Here is a 17,671-nt window from a genome sequence, read left to right as displayed (position 1 = left end):
AATATAAACTTGTATTATGCTACGTTTGACTAATAGTACCTAATTTTTTGCAAATCGTGAGGTTCTAGTTGAGATCAAACTTATAGTTGAATATATTATTATAGAAACACTAAACAATGATTTTATTTAAGGTCATAGTTTAAAGTTCTGGTTGTTTTAAGAATCTCCTAATGGTTTAAAAAAAAAGTTTGGAGACCTCCAAACAACAAATATGGGGAGAATATTTAGGGTTATATACAAACTACGTTATAAAAACAGTAGGGATGCAAGATTGTAGAAATGGTTGAGTCTGTGAAGGAGTTTAGAGCTATAACCTCTAAATAAATACTAATATTAAATATGTAGTCCTCGAAATAATAAAGTTTATGTACAGTAGTATATTAAAGAAATTTTATATTTTGAATTGTTTTACCTAGATTTTGATAAGAGACATGAAATAATAACGTTCGTTATGTGTGATTCCAGCAACTGATTTGCTTTTAAATACGCTTTGTGCGTTTAGTCGTATTTATGCCAGTGTTTAAAGATACTTTGCTTCGGAGCAGCAGTGTCTAAAGATACTTTTGTTAATCGGTTTTAAAGCAGTGTCTAGAGAACAGCTTATCCAAGTGATGGGATAGCATTAGTAGTTGTTAACAACTGTTCTAACATATCTAGAGAGAGTTCAATAGGGTAACATATACATCAGTAAAATATCCTTCACTTCAAATCATCCTATCTCTCTCGTTTTAAAGTTACGATTGTAAAGATTCGTATCAGGATAAAAAAAATTTTTTAGGTATAAGCTGGCTTTTAATCTTTCCGTTTTTATCACGTTTCTGCATAATTCACTTTTTCTTTTAAAAAGTGAATTTCGTGTCACTGTGTCTATTGTAAATTTATTCAATGGAACACCTACATTTGTCAATTGATACACTGAAATGTATTACTTAACATTATGTAGGTATGCCAAAAAAAATCATGTCATATAAAATTATTTAAGTGTGAATTTTAATGTTGACAACAGAGTTCAATATTATAATTGCTTATATCCGCTAGATGCTTAAATCAATTAAGTATGCATAAAAACAGAAATTGCGCCATTAAGATTGGTACCATCAGAAAAGATTGTATTGTTTTGAAAAATCTGCTATACTTGCTTGAAAGAGTGGGAAGAAAAAAAAAAAAACTCATTTTTGGAATGCTTGCATTGATTTGATAAATCTGCCATTTTAGAAGATTGCTGTAGACGAATGATAGGTATCGGTATGATATGATATCGAAAAGGGTGTGCGTTGATAATCTTCCATTTGACCCTACCAGTTCATTTATTTTTGATATAATAGATGAAATATAATAAAACGTCAAAAATAAAAAGGTAATTTATTAGATATATTTGTTGTCAAATACACTTAGAAAAGTAGAAAATAATGGAACATTGGGGGAACATGCAATTATGTTCCATAATTTGCAAAAATAAAAATGTAAAGTTGTGCATGATAAATTATATTTTTGCTACTAACACCTGAATCAAGTGTTTCTGTCGGGTTTGAGGCTATTCGGCAACAGCTTAGCAAGGTTTTACGCTAATCACATTAAAAAAAAAAAGTAGTAAGTAACACCGATAGGTTTTGAACCTATAACATACAAACTGAGAATAGTGTTACAATCAGAAATCATAAATTATAAATTATGAAAACATTGTTAAAGATTTTATTTGTTAATTTTGATAATTGTTTTAATCTGGTTATTTAGGTATCTATGCTGGAACCCATACCAATATGGATTCACACTCAGAATATCTCAGTACATGAGAAACTATTATATTGATCCTATAGAACATAGTGGGGATGGTAACAGCGTTAATTAATAAATAAGTAACATCCGACAGAGGAACAAAATACTGATTTATTTGTCAGGTATGTTTCAGCGAAATAATAAAAATTATTAGTGTTCATAATATTAAAATTTAAAACTCTTAAACGTAAAATATCATTTTTTTATTTGTAAACGAACAAATTATCTATTCGTTGTACAAAGTTATAATATCTCTGTATAAAAAAACGGGTTAAGCATTTGTGAGACTAACATCGGATAATAGGATTTTTCACTGAGAAAATAACCAACGAAATATTGCCTACATGTATTAGTAGACAAAAGAAGAATATCAAGCTCTAATAAGTTGAAATTAAGATCAAGAATAAACGTTCAAAGTAAAATTCTAATAGAGTGAAACATATGCAACTGACAGTAAATATAAACAAGGGACAACTGAAGACCGAATGTCATGATATACGGGATCTCAAATATATTGATCTAAAATAAAGTTTATACATTTAATGTTATTGATGTAATTATTAGAAGACTGAAAAAGGATTTTAGTTACAGATGAATTTCATGCTGAATAGAAGAATTGTACCTAATTTATTTATCTGGATAAGAAATATTTTATAAGTTTCCCTAAATGAGCTTTTTCAGCTATTTTCTTTTCGACCTTTGATTGAGTTTCGTGCGCCGGAGTCATGCACGAAGTAGGAGATGGCCGAATGTCATGATTTTTTAGTAATTGCACCAAATAGTGTATGCAAATATGAATTTTACTTGGCAACATTCTTAAAATACCTAAGTTTAATATCAGGGTGATGGGTAATGTTTAATGGCTTCCCTGGCAATACTAGAGTTAGCAAGTGGCAGGGGTAAGCGGAAGCTAAAGAGAGTGGGGTACAGACTCGTACACTTGGATTGCGGACGTCAAAGAGACGACATCTTGATGGTAACGGGTTGAGCAAAGTTAAAGAGGCATCTCCATTGTATACTTACCTAGAGCAATTAGATATATTTATAATATTTGCTATAAACATTACCACGCGCACGCACGCACGCACGCACGCACGCACGCACACACACACACACGCACACAAACACACACACACACACACACACACACACACACAAGTGCACGCACCATATCTTGTCGGCCCCGCTGTGCATGTACTCGGTCCAGGGCAGGCCGTGGGGGTCGCGGTGCCAGCACGAGGTGCTGAACAGCATGCTGAGGTGGAGCGTGGGCACAGTCACGCCCAGCACTGGGCCGAGGTAGCGGAGCACGTTGTTCGGGTTCCGCGCCAGGACCTGTGAGGAGGTCGAGGGTTCGAATGCTGACACTGCCAGGAACCCACCAGGTGGGCGCTCGTGAACTGATGCCGGACAACCCGCTGGGCTAGTCTTTATACAGAGCTACAGACCCCCGTCTACGCCAAAGAGCCCACCTAGCGAGCGCACATCGTCACGGCTATATCGCCCGGACACCAGCAGAGAAGATTTATTTATTATAATTGAAGTAAACACAAAGACAGCTGGATATAGACTGATTTATTATTTTTAAAAACCTACCCACACCAATACATATTTATGAATATACTACATCTCCCTCTTAATGAATTGTTGAAGTAATCCAATTATTACAAGTTTTAACCGATTTGGATTACAGTAATTATAAGTTATTGTAACTCCTTACAGTATATAATTATAGCTAGTACATTTCATGAAGAGCCTTGATTTTCACTTTTATTATTATGTTATCAAAGTCTAATTTCGCTAGACAGCTTACCTTCGTGAGATGCAGTATCTATAATCTTAATCTTACATATTGGCCGCACAGTTATGAACATAACATACTAATTTATAATGTTTATCCTTCCTATCCTTGTGAATTATTGTTGTGATCATACGTATGCCTAAACTTAATTGCAAACTTGTGTTAAAATAACAAAGCAAGGAATAAATGAAATGAAATTAATTAAAAAACAGTTAGATATTTTTAAATTTGCTTGTATCAGGTCCAACTTAACATTAAGATTATTTGTTTAGGTACATACTTTAACTATTACATTCAATAATCGTTCATATATAAAAGTTCTCATATACATAAGGTTTATTTTTGCTAACACGAGGAACTGCAATTACGATATACATGATTGACATAGGTAAATATGTAATATACCTATTTTATATATATTTAACATGGGTTATTATTGCTTTAACTTTTTTCTGGCCTCTATAGCAGCAGCCCTCGGCAAGCGTTGATAGCTATTTTCATTACGCCCTGAGACAACAGGCTGACCGGTCTGAGAACGCGTATCCTGAACCGCGGTGTCGGGGGCCGTATCGAGTGACTCTCCTACGTCGTCGTAAACCCTGTCATCGCTTGAACACCCTGCATCTTCACCGTCCAATATCTCGTGATGAGATGATGCGTGAGATGCAATCTCGGGTTCCAGCTTAATCAGGATGCCGCCTATTTCTTCGGTAACGCTTGCCTGAGGCATCCGTTACGAAGTACGATCGCGGCTGTGACGCCCGGCCCGTGACCCGCGCCGCGCGCCTCCTGCCGCCACTGCCGTCACTGCCGTCTAGTGCGATGACGTCATCACCCGGCTGCAGCTCCGGCAGCGCTCGCGCCCGCTCGTCGTGCCATTGTTTACTCCGCGCCTGATTACGCACTATGTTATCATAATTTATTTATTTATTTATTTAATCTTTATTGCACAAAAGAAAACAATCTTATAGTACAAAAGGCGGACTTAATGCCACGAGGCATTCTCTAACCAGTCAACCTTAAGGCTAAGCAGAGAGATTGAGAGCGGTGCTACAATTACAATAGCAAAACAAATCAAGCAAAAATACATGAAATAACATATACATACAAACATAATACACACATACATATATAAATAAATATGTAGATATATACATATATATAAATAAAGACGAAACATCTGAAGCTAAGAAATAAATACATTAAGAATCTTTCATTCTGCTAGCAAAGAAAGCACGTAATGATTTTTTGAAAGCGAACTTATTTGGCGCATTTTTGATGTAAAAAGGAAGTCCATTCCAAAGACGCGCCACCTGCACGGTGAACGAATTTGACATGAACCCAGTCCGGTGAAGAGGGATGGACAGAGACATATTGCCAGAAGAGCGAAGTTGACGGTCGCGGGTAACGCCATAATATTGAAAGAAGGATTTGAGGTATTCAGGAGAATGTGGATCGTTAAGCACAGAAAAAAGAGTGGAAAGCAAGCGAATATTGCGTCGTTGACGAATGGGAAGCCAGCCAAGTTGTGCGCGAAAAGAAGAAACGTGATCATATTTGCGGAGGCAAAAAACGAAGCGAATGCAGTTATTAAGCAGGCGGTCCAATTTATCGAGCAACTCTTCGTTTAAGTCCGGATAACCACATCACCATAATCAATAATGGGCAGTATAAGGGTGTTAATTAGCCGTGTTAATCGACCGTGTTGTCCCTATCCGGTACTAATTTATCCTCATGAATTGTAATGCGCGTATTTAATCTCCTACCCATTAGCAGTTGTGCAGGACTAGCGATTCCATCCCGCGGCGTGGCTCTAAAATTCAATAAACCTAAATAAAAGTCTGAACCCGTGTCCAATGATTTTTTAAGATCATTTTCATTGTCCTTACCGCTCGTTCGCTGCGACCGTTTGATTGAGCGTAGTTGGGAGATGACGTGGAGTGCCTAAAGTCCCAGACTTCTGCAAATTTCTTGAATGCCCTCGACGCATAGGCTGGGCCGTTATCTGAAATGAGCTCCACTGGAATTCCGTGTCGGGCAAATTGATCCTTTAGTGCTAGCACTACAGCGGCTGAATTTATAGATCTTCAGGGACATACCTCGACAAAGTTTGAAAAGTAGTCGACTAAGAGCAAGTAGTTTTTACTCTTGTACTCAAAAATATCCGAACCAACTTTGGCCCATGGTATGCCCGGTATGAGGTGCGGCACCATCGGCTCCCGCTGCGGCGCGGGCGCGTGCTGCGCGCAGGTGCGGCAGCGGCGCACGGCGCGCTCGACGTCACGCGACAGGCCCGGCCACCACATTACCTCCCTGGCGCGCCGCTTGCACCGGTCTATGCCGAGGTGGCCTTCGTGCACCCGCGACACCATCTCTGTTCGGAGTCCGGTCGGAATATACACCAGATTATTCTTGAATAAGACGCCGTCTGTGGATTCAAAGCATTCCCTGCCGTCCCATAATGCTCGCACACATTCATCAGACTCGTGTTTTGAGGTTGGCCACCCGTTTTTGATGTAATTTATTAAAACTTGACATACCTTGTCCTTGCAAGTGACTTGTCTTATTGTATCCATCTTGTTATCACTTATGCGCACCGACCGCAACAAGAAACAGGTTTGATCGTCAACTTCCTGTGAGATCTTATCGCTCATTAAGTCTGGAAGGGCCGCACGTGACAAAGTATCCGCGATGAACATGTACTTTCCGGGTTTGTATACAACAGAAAAATCATACCTCTGAACACGCAACATCATACGCTGCAACCGAGCCGGTACAGCATCCAGGGATTTCTTAAACAGCGCTTCCAAGGGTTTGTGGTCCGTTTCAACTACCACGTCTGATTTCCCGTATACATAGCTGATGGAACCTCTCGAGAGCAAAACAATCGCCAACATCTCCTTCTCGATCTGCGCGTAGCGTTGCTGCGTGTCGGTGAGCGTGGCAGAAGCAAACTCAACCGGACGCATCCTGTTGCAGGAAAACAGCTCCTAGGGCCTGGCTACTCGCATCTACTGAAGCACGCAGGGACGATCCCGGCGCGAACAGCGCCAGCACCGGCGCCTCACACAGCGCCTGCTTCAACGCGCGCACCACGTGCTCCTCGCACTCGCCCCAGCACCACTCACTGTCTTTTTTTAAGGAGGTTTCTAAGTGGAGCTACTTGTTCCGAATAACAAGGAATGAACTTGGCAACATAATTGATCATACCTAGAAACCTTTCTAGAGAGTGCCTGTCACTAGGGCTCGCATTTCTTTAATAGCCTTTAATTTTTTGTCATCGATTTTAACCCCTTCCGAATTAAAAGTATGACCTAAATATGTTACCTCACTCACACAAAATTCACTACTTTTCCTTATTAAATTTTATACCTACTTGTCTCGCTCTTTCAAGCAAACTTCGTAACGCGACTGTCATGCTCTTCCTCCGTGGCTCCCCAGACGATAACGTCCATCGACGAACGAATCGACACCTTCGAGGTCCTCCAGCAGCTGTCTTATTTTACTGTGAAAACACCTCAGAAGCCGAATTAATTTCCATATGGTAAGCGTAAAAATTGATACTACCATATGGCGTGCCAAATGTGCACAGATCGGCAATGTCATCGTCTAACTGGATCATCCAGAACCGGACCTGGCATCTAACTTACTGAAGTAACGCGCTCCCTTTAACTTTGGCGCTATCTCTGATTACCGTAGGTCAACGGGTAGTGCTGACGACGTATAACGCGGTTCAATGGTCGTGGATCGAGGCACACTCGAAAACTCCCATCTTTTTTAGCAACCATAACTATAGCATTTAACCCACGAGGTGGGTGTGCGTAACCTTACGTATGACACCTAAACTCTCCACGCGAGTCAACTCGGTCAACAACTGATCCCTGACACCTAACGGTATTTTGCGTACAGGACAAATGCATGGACAACGCGTCGCTTTCAATAGTATCTTATACTGACCTGGAAGTTTACCTAGGCCACTGAACAAATCAGGTTGTCCGACCATGTGGCCGGCACAATTTGGATAAATGGATAAGCTGGTTCACTGGTGGATAACTTTTCAATAAAACGTTGGGATTTAACACAGTAGTCTTTTATTTCGACTTTCACATTTGAAGCACAATATTTGTGCACTAAAACTAATTTTATTATTTTTAAACACAGAGTTTATGGACTTACGCGTGCAGCCATTTTGATAGAGAGAGCGAGAGCAGTGAAAACCATTGACACTATCTATGGGCGTGTGGCGCCGTTTGAGATACCAAAAAAAAACTATGTTGACAATAATCGCCATTACTTATAACGCTTAAACATTCCGCCCGCCAAGGAACAGTATGTTCTTCCTACCGCCCGCCATGACATCATACAGCAGTACATACATAACAAGGTTTAGGAACTGCACATTACTAACGTACTAAACCTAACATGAAAAAAGGTTAACATGACATCAATAGATAACTTTGCACTCCATCTAAAATTTTTAAACATAAACAATACAATACACTGTTCACCAGTCTATAAGGCAGAGATCATGAACAACTTTGATTACAATCTATAGAGATAGAGAAAACAGGCTGACTAAGACAAGTACATTGTATGCTAACTTTAGCACGTTAACTAACATTTACTAACATACCCGTAAAAGTGAGTATCCAGAAATCACCTGAAGGTTAAAAAACCCTTTAATTACTACCTAACACATAAATGTAATTTAGAAAAAAATAAAAACTTATAAGTATACCTATTACAATATTTATACAATTAGTACTCTTTCCTATCAGTCATTTTGAATAAGTACACTTGTATAGTTTTACATACTAGTAGAATTTAGAAGTATTAATAGAGACTTCAGTAACACCTTGTAGGAACTTCATTACGAGTAAGAACCTAAAGTTATACAGTAACAGTATCAACCATATGATTTTACAGTACCATTTGGGGTACCTACAACTAAGTTTACACATATTAATAACATACCTCTTAGTCCTTTGCTCTGACCTGGTAGCAAAATAAGAATACAGGAAACTATACTTTAACTACATGACAAATAATACTAGTTGCAACAGGCAACACTATTAATTTGGAAAACAGGTCTCATAAGTTTGGAATGTTTACATTTTAAGGTACAACTCTAGTGACATTGTCTGGACCAGGTGCTTTTCTTGTACTAACCCATATAACCACATCGAGGGCGGGAGATCATCCTCCTTGACTAACACTACGTCCACTACCTGTGGCTCTGGGGTCACCTTAGTCCATTTGTACCTCTGATAGAGCGTTGTTAGGTACTCCTGAGACCACTTTCGCCAGAACTGCTGCATAATCTTCTGGGTGAGCTGCCATCTATGTAAAGGGCTGATTTGAGAATCTTCATAGTTGCGATCTGGCGCGTTACCAGAGCTTTCGCCAACTAGAAAGTGTCCCGGAGTGAGTGACTCGTGTCCACTTCATTTGTTGGCAGCTGGTACATGGGCCTACTGTTTAGACAAGCCTCAGCCTGTGCTAAAACCGTTGATAACTCCTCAAACGTGAGAGTGGTGCCATCTAGGACCCGTTTCAAATGATATTTAGTAGAGGCGACACCCGCCTCCCAGAGTCCACCGAAATTGGGAGCCCGGGGTGGAATAAAATGCCATTCAGTACCTTCATTAGCTAAGGCCTCAGCAACCTCTTTCATGACAGAAGCCTCGCCCTGCTGGAAGAGGATGCGCAGTTCCTTGGATGCACCGACAAAGTTGGACCCATTGTCGCTCCAAATCTCCTTACAGGGTCCTCGACGTGCCACGAACCGTCTATAAGCAGCTAGAAACCCTTCAGTGGTAAGTGAACTTACTGCCTCCAGGTGGATACAACGGGTTACCATACATACAAACAGTGCTATATAGCCCTTATAGCTCTTGCATCCTCTACCTTTGGATATTCTGATATTTATAGGGCCTGCATAGTCGCACCCGGTGCGGTGGAACGGTCGAGCAACAGTCACCCTGCTACTGGGTAAATCAGCCATGAAGGGTTGAGTTTTGGTGACTTTGTACTTTATACATCTCACACATTTACTTAAAATATGTCTAATCAAGCTTTTGGCATTAATAATTAGAAACTTGGATCTTACATAATTTAGGGTGAGTTGGGGGCCTCCGTGGAGAGTCCTTGAGTGAGCGTCACTCACAATCAGCTTTGACAAGTGATGGTCATGAGGCATTATGATAGGATGCTTTACATTATAAGAATGATCGCTATGCTCAATCCTACCTCGCGTTCTCATAATGCCATCCTCGTCCAAGAAGGGACACAATGATAAGATAATGCTTCTCCGGGGAATTGGATTAGAGTTATTCAGGTTAGTTAACTCCCGGGGAAAGGCTGACAATTGACTTGCTTTAATACCTACCTTCAAGGCATTATCAAGCTCTCTTGCGGTCAGATAGGATGGAAACGATTCTCCTTTCAGTTTTTTACAAAATCTGAGACAGTAAGCTACTACTCTTACTGTCTTTGTTAAAGATGAGTATTTAGTCCAAGCACTCAACTCTTCGGATGGCTGAGCAGGGGATAAAACTGTACATACCTGGACTTTCATGGGCTTTGCTTCTAGCTCAGTGGATACGGGCTCGGATGTTGGATGCTGGTAGTTAGGGTCATGTAGCCAAGCTGGGCCATGGACCCACAACTCGAATTGGATGAAATCAGATGGTGACATTCCTCGACTTGCACAGTCTGCCGGGTTGCTGGTGGATTCTACATGCGCCCACTGATCATGGTTTAGTATGGATAGGATCTCAGTGACGCGATTGGCAACAAACGTTGTCCAACGGTTCGGCTCACCTTGAAGCCATGCGAGGACTATGGTTGAGTCTGTCCAAGCCCTGCAATGACTGACTGGCATGGATAAGACAGTGGATACTTCTGCCAGCAGTTTGGATAAGAGTACTGCTCCGGAAAGTTCAAGTCGGGGTGTGGAAATTTGGCGGATTGGACAGACCTTCGTTCTGGCTGCGACTAAATGGACAGTAACATTACCTTCATGATCCACTACCCTCAGGTATACGACTGCTGCGTAAGCGTCGTTGGAGGCGTCGCAGTACCCATGCAGCTGGATATCACTCGCGTCTTGCCTGACGCCAACCCATCTGGCATGATGAAGTCGTTGAGAACCGGGAGCTGCTCACGGAACTCATTCCACTCTGTCAGCAAGTTGGAAGTCACTTCCTCGTCCCACGAGTGACCTGAAACCCACAGTTTTTGCATGTATATCTTGGCTCGGATAATGACTGGGGAAATCCATCCCAGTGGATCAAAGAGACGTGATATGTCAGACAAGATGTTCCGCTTGGTGACGGGGGTTGGCTGTGGAGGTAAGTTAACCTTATAGTGAAATGAGTCAGTCTGATGATTCCAAGACAAGCCTAGGATTTTGATCATGTCATCCAGTTTTATGTCTTTGTCAGAGCTGGTAACCGGGTGTGGATAAATTGTTTCCATTAATCTTTGACTATTGCTTGCCCATTTTTGTAATTCAAACCCAGCTTTACTTAGCAAACTAACTATTTCCGAATAGATTTGGATGGCTTGATCATCTGTCTCACACCCACTCATGAAATCATCCATATAGAAATCTGTCAGCACCCTTTCTGCAGCCAATGGATAATCTTTACCATCATCTTTAGCCACTTGCTGTAAACTTTTGACTGCAAGATAAGGAGCTGACGAGACCCCGAAAGTTACACGTAACATCCTGTAATCCTTTACAATGTCATCAGAACTCTCACGCCACAGCAAGCGTTGGAAATCAGTGTGTTTGTCCACGACTTTAACCTGCCTGTACATTTTTATAATATCTGCTATAAAGCAAATTGGATGAATACGCCATTTCATGATGATATGACGCAGTTCTGGTTGTAGTCGTGGACCAACCAAGAGATCATCATTCAAGGACCTGCCATTAACACCTTTAGAAGAGCAGTCAAAAACCATGCGAAACTTGGTTGTGGATTTGTCGCTGCGAATCACGGCATGGTAAGGCATGTACACACAGCCAGGTCTCGCAGCGTCCCGCTGGTCTTGGATAAGTTCCATGTGATTTAGTGATAAATATTCATTTATCACTTTGGTATATTCCTGCTTTAGGAGTGGATTGCTATCCATCTTTTTCTCCAATGAGAGAAATCTCCTTAAAGCCACTTTCCGTGATTCGCCATACTGACATGATGGATCTTCATCACGAAATGGGAGACTAACAACATAGCGACCTGTACAGTCTCTAGTTGTAGTGGATGCATAATGCTCCTCACACACTTGGTCCTCCTTAGACAACAAGGTGCGAGGCTGATCAGTTTCTATTTCCCAGAATTTACGGAGAGTGTCATTAATGGAGTTATCCAGAATATGAGCAGTTATAAAGCTATTAGAATGGTTACTCACTTGTGTTCTTCCTGACAGGATCCAGCCCAAAGCGTGTTCTGTGCTGTCAGCGTGGACGTCGGATTACGTACAATACCCTCTGTCAGGGTCAGTCCATACACCTCAGCACCCAGCAACATGTCCACATGGCCTGGAGTGTCATATCCTGGATCTGCCATCTTTAATTTCTTCAACTCCTGCCAATCATGAATCTCAACTTTCTGTGAAGGAATGGGATTAGTTACCTGACTTACCACATATGCTTGAACAACGCAACTAAAAGAGCTACAAATGGATTGTATTTTGAATTGAACTTTGTGTTTAATTGGGACTGACAAGGGGATTTTTCTCCGCCCAGCCCTGAGGGATCAACACTAACATTAACAGGTATCTTGTGTAACTGAAGCAATTGTACAGCACGCTCAGTCACGAATGATAATTGTGCACCCTGGTCAAGAAATGCCCTAAGTATATGACAGTTTCCTTTATTTTCTACCTTAACTAATGCCGTTGTTAATATTATCTCACTATTCGATGAACCTGAACTTTCGGCAGCGTGAGCCACATGTTACCAGGCCCAGGTTCCTTCTGTCCGACTTCTCATGGGTACTCGGCTGTTGGTTGTGGATCTTCACCCCTTCAACGGCTCGGCTTGGTTGCGCTGAAGGTGGTTGCTCGCTGTCCAGATGCAATAGGGAGTGGTGACGGCGGCCGCAGCGCCTACATGTTGTGTCTCGCTTGCAGTGTGTTGCAGAATGCTTTGCTCCAAAGCAATTGAAGCACAACGCCTTACTTTTGACAAAGTCCCTCCGTTGTTGTACAGAGTCCTGGCTAAACCGCTTACATTGGTACAACAAGTGAGCCTCTGCACAAAATGGGCAGGATACTGATGATGCTGATGAGGTAATGCTGAACACTTTAGGTCGCTCTGTTTCTTTTAATCTTGTTTCTTTCTTAGTACTTGGCTCTAAGAACTCCAATGCTCTGAATCTGGATTCTAGGAATGTTGAAAATTCACTAAACGTTGGTAGTTTATCTGAGTAATCACTTATCTTGTGTTCCCATTCTTTCCGGGATTCCTGGTCAAGCTTCTGTATGATCAGGTGGATGATGATAAGATCCCATGTTGAAACATCAATATTCATGTTGGTCAGAGCACTTAAACATTCATTTGTTGTGTCTAATATTTGTTTGACACCATAAGAAGATGCTGCGGTTAAAGTCTTTTGGCTTATTAAGCGGTTAAGTATGCACGATGAGATGTAGCGAGTGTTGCTGTAACGTTTCTTCAATAATGTCCAACATTGTTCATAATTTGCATCCGTTATAGGTGTTGTCGTATTAACTGCTCTGCTTCACCCGTCAGATGACCCTTTAAGTAGTGGAGCTTTTGTACAGGTGCTAAAGTCTGGTTGTTATTGATCACAGATTCGAATAGGTCGTGAAAAGTAGGCCACTCCGCATACTTGCCAGAAAATACGGGGATTATAATTCTGGGTAGCTTCACTGCACTTGATGGATTTGATTCACTCTGTAGATTATTATGTGTGTGAGTTGAGGATGTTGACATTGTTGATTTGATTTTTTCCAAGGCCTCTTTTAACTGACACTTATAATCAATATATTTTTCTTCGACTCTGTCATAGGTTTCATTTGTGAAGTACGTATTGCTTGGATCCTTAGATTCTAACAAAATCGTTTGATGGTTGCTCTCGAAAGATTTCCAATTTCCTTCGAGAAGATCTAACCTTGCTTGTAAGTACGTGTTGGTCATACGCGATTTCGGTGATTTTTTGAGGTTAGAAGCGGCCTTGTCAATTTCTCTTCTATATTTTGCTGTAATTTTATGTATTCCATGGTGATAATCTTGTAATTTCGTTCTTATTCGGTTCGATTGGACCAATGTCCGACCATGTGGCCGGCACAATTTGGATAAATGGATAAGCTGGTTCACTGGTGGATAACTTTCAATAAAACGTTGGATTTAACACAATAGTCTTTATTTCGACTTTCACATTTGAAGCACAATATTTGTGCACTAAAACTAATTTTATTATTTTTAACACAGAGTTATGGACTTACGCGTGCAGCCATTTTTGATAGAGAGAGCGAGAGCGATGAAACATTGACACTATCTATGGGCGTGTGGCGCCGTTTGAGATACCAAAAAAAAACTATGTTGACAATAAATCGCAATTACTTATAACGCTTAAACATCAGTAAAGTCGTCAACGTTTAGCGAATAGACACGTTTTACTAGGCCTAATTCTCTCAGAGCGTATTTTCCAAGAATACTTTGATATTCCCATCCCTCCGCTATAATAAATTTCAACATAATTCCTGTTGTTGTATATGCAATTTAATAATACACGAGCCTATAAAGGGAATATAATTGCGACAATATGATTGCGCTTTTATATTGTCGGCGCTTATATCCGAGAGACTAAAGCCTAATTTCACAAAATTGAGATTTAGATATTACATTGAGATCTGCACCAGTGTCCAGTTTAAATTTATGTCTTACTAATTCTATCTGAACAAAGTAACGGTAATGATTCATACCACTCTGAGTCCTCAATGTGATCGAACGTTTTTGATAGTGTCCAAATAATACAGGTCGTCGCTGTCCTCCTGTAGTTGATACACTTTGTTCGATTTACGCGCCGGACACACTTTTTTAAAATGACCTCTGTTTCCCGCCACAAAAAACACTTAACACTTTAGCCGCGCAACGAAGCCCCGCCGTCACAATAGCTTTCAGCACACGATGCACATAATCGCTCCCGAGCGCTCCCGCCGCTCCCGCGCCGCCGGCTGCCGCGCCAGCGCCGCCGACGCCGCCGCCGGACGCGCGCGCGCCGCCTCCGCGGGCCGGTCCGCGCCAGCCACGACGCACCGACCCACGCCCACAGCCCGAGCGATTCCTCACGCATCTACCGACATACTCACTGACTCCTTCTTCCGCCTCGATCTCCCGGTTCTCTTCACTCGTTATTTCACTAGACTGACATATTCGTATAGCTTTTTCTAATGTCAACCCGTCTGTGCGCAAGAGTCTATCCCGTACTACGCTATCCTTAATCCCGCACACGATGCGATCGCGTAGCAAGCCATCTTCGAGTTTATCAAACTCGCACTGTTGCTAATGATTCTCAAAGCGGTTACATATTCATCGATGCTTCACACCGGCTTCTGGACTGCGTGTGAAAAACTTAAATCGCAGCATAATAACATTTGTTTTTGTGCCAAAATGCTGATCAAACTTTCAATCAAACTTATCAATGTTCGTCGCGATCCTCCTCTTTATCAAAACTTGAACGTTGTGTACACGTCGTATCCCTCGGACCCGATAAGATTTATTAATAAACTCGCTTGTACATCGAAGGTTTCCTTGTATACACCAGATGCCTTTAAAAACACTTTAAACTGCTTTAACCATTTGCGCCATGAATCAGCACGATTCGCCGGGCCGCCTTCTAAAGCTAATTCCGTAGGAGGACGCGCGTGCTCCATTGTTAAAAACACGTATTTACTAACAGTGCACTTGTATTAATGTTAAAAGTTCACCGCACGACACTTAATAATGTAATTTATTCGATATTTCCGAGCACCGCTGCCACCATGAAGTAAACACAAAGACAGCTGGATATAGACTGATTTATTATTTTTAAAAACCTACCCACACCAATACATATTTATGATATACTACAATAATATTATTTACTCCGATATGCTCGGAAATGTTCACCTTATTGTACTCAAATAAAAAAAAAAACAGTATTGTCGTGTTTAGCGGACGGCATACAGCCAATTAATATAGCCGCGGGCCGCGTCTACACGACCCGTCAGCGTCATTTCAAGATAAGGATAGAGTCGTGTAAGACCGACGTGTATGATCGTGCGAATACTGCTTAATAAAATCAAAGACTATATAACTTTTATATTTTTTTAAGGATCTCATGCGTGCAAATACAGCTTATATTGCACAATTATATTGAATGAGCGAATATTGAATGGTACTGAATGGCAGAATAGTTGTGCCTTTAACTTTAAAAAAATAATTAAAGAGCGAAATTGATTTTAACGTTTTTGATGTGAAGGCTCGATTTGAGTGCTGGTTCATGTTTAAATTATGATTATTTTACCTGATTTCCTCGCATGTTTGGAGAAAAGCACTATATATGCCTCGGCAGGAACAGCAATTCGTGGATTCGTCTTCTTTGTCGGACTCCGCTTCGCGTCGTCCGACAAAATCAAATCTCATCCACGAATTGCTCTTTCCCGGCCTCTGCAATAATGTACTATTATAGACATGCAACAAGTTTTTAATATCATAAATTACGAACTGGAAACTAACTTCTGTATATTTTGAAACCTATATAATGGTGTGGTGTAAAACCAATTAATACGTAAAGTAACACGAAGAATTTTAATAATTGCTTTTAGTCTCGATTAATATTAGTTGTCTGTTGATATAAAAGTACAGTCAGCGATATTTTTTTTAGAAACCTACCTTGAGATTCCAGGGGTGCGCGCCGTAGTCGGCCTGCGGGTCCTTCGGGAAACCATAACCCTCCTCTCCCGTGTCTATGGACGCCGTGTTGGCCACTGAACAAAAAAACATAATATATTAAATTATTAACAAACTAAAGAAACACTACCCATTAATGCGTTTTGAGGCATCTACCGGGTGTTTCCTGTAACACGAGCAAATAATTAAACCATATATTGTACTCCTAAAACGATATAACTTTTGATTAACAACTTTTAAAAACAATATAGATCAATTAATTGCTTTTGGTAACTGTAGTTACCAACTGTCACCCTTATTATATTATAATAATAGAGGTCACTGAAAAATATGAAGTCGATAAATTGACATGAATGTAATTTGTAATCGTATGTTGCATAAATAAATAAATCTATATCTTATACCTTTTAAACGAGCAATTCTTGTATATTATATATTTCCGGGATCTCGGAAACGGCTCTAACAATTTTGCTGAAATTTGGTATATGGGGGTTTTTGGGGGTATACAATCTATCTAGATTAGTCTTATGTTTGGGAAAACGCGTGTATTCGAGTTTTCATGCGTTTTTCTTTCGACGCAGAATATGGTCGCTAATTTTCGTGTTGCCGGCCGCTGTCCGTCTGGTCCAGCGGGTTATTAAGACGCGGACTGCTAAACGAGTGTTACGGGTTCGAATCTCGCCCGGTGAGTAACTTTTTTTTTATATGTTCAAGTTTATATATATATTTTTTTAATTTTTATTGTTTTAAACAAGTTTAATTTAGTAAAAAAATGTAGTTAAGATTATCACCTATACACCACCATATTACAATAAATAGTTATAACCGAGCAAAGCTCGGTCGCCCAGGTACTATAAATCTAAATGTATACCGATGTGCTCGGTGCCAAGCAGCACGGCGCGCCAGTACGCCTTCTCGACGTCGACGGCGCCCGGCGGCTGCTTGGACGGGTCGAAGTGCGCGTCCATGAGCGACGTCGCGATCTGAAATATGATCACATATATTATTTTTACAGTACATATGGGGCTACTTTATAGCACTAGTGCGAGAAGTAGCATATTACGTTACTGTGTCGAACATTTAAAGGGCCATATGTACTGTTAAACGTTGTACGATACATGTGCGAATAGGTAATTCGTAACTCGTGTCGATTTAAAACACTCCCT

General features: G+C 40.8%; 1 protein-coding gene across 1 annotated transcript; it reads right to left on the bottom strand.

Annotated features, from left to right (window-relative positions):
* Positions 1-2,527: 2,527 nt before the first annotated feature.
* Positions 2,528-17,490, bottom strand: LOC133534029 (protein Jumonji-like). Its single transcript, XM_061873120.1, has 3 exons — positions 17,377-17,490; positions 16,488-16,582; positions 2,528-3,111 (listed from the first exon to the last, which is right to left on the bottom strand). Exons 1-3 carry the CDS (start codon positions 17,471-17,473, stop codon positions 2,809-2,811), a joined length of 495 nt encoding a protein of 164 aa, XP_061729104.1. The 5' UTR covers positions 17,474-17,490; the 3' UTR covers positions 2,528-2,808.
* Positions 17,491-17,671: the final 181 nt, after the last annotated feature.

This window comes from Cydia pomonella, unplaced genomic scaffold, assembly GCF_033807575.1.
Source record: "Cydia pomonella isolate Wapato2018A unplaced genomic scaffold, ilCydPomo1 PGA_scaffold_42, whole genome shotgun sequence".
NCBI lineage: Eukaryota > Metazoa > Arthropoda > Insecta > Lepidoptera > Tortricidae > Cydia > Cydia pomonella.
The sequence above is the reverse complement of the archived record's forward strand: the minus strand, read 5'-3'. Positions and strand labels throughout refer to the sequence as shown.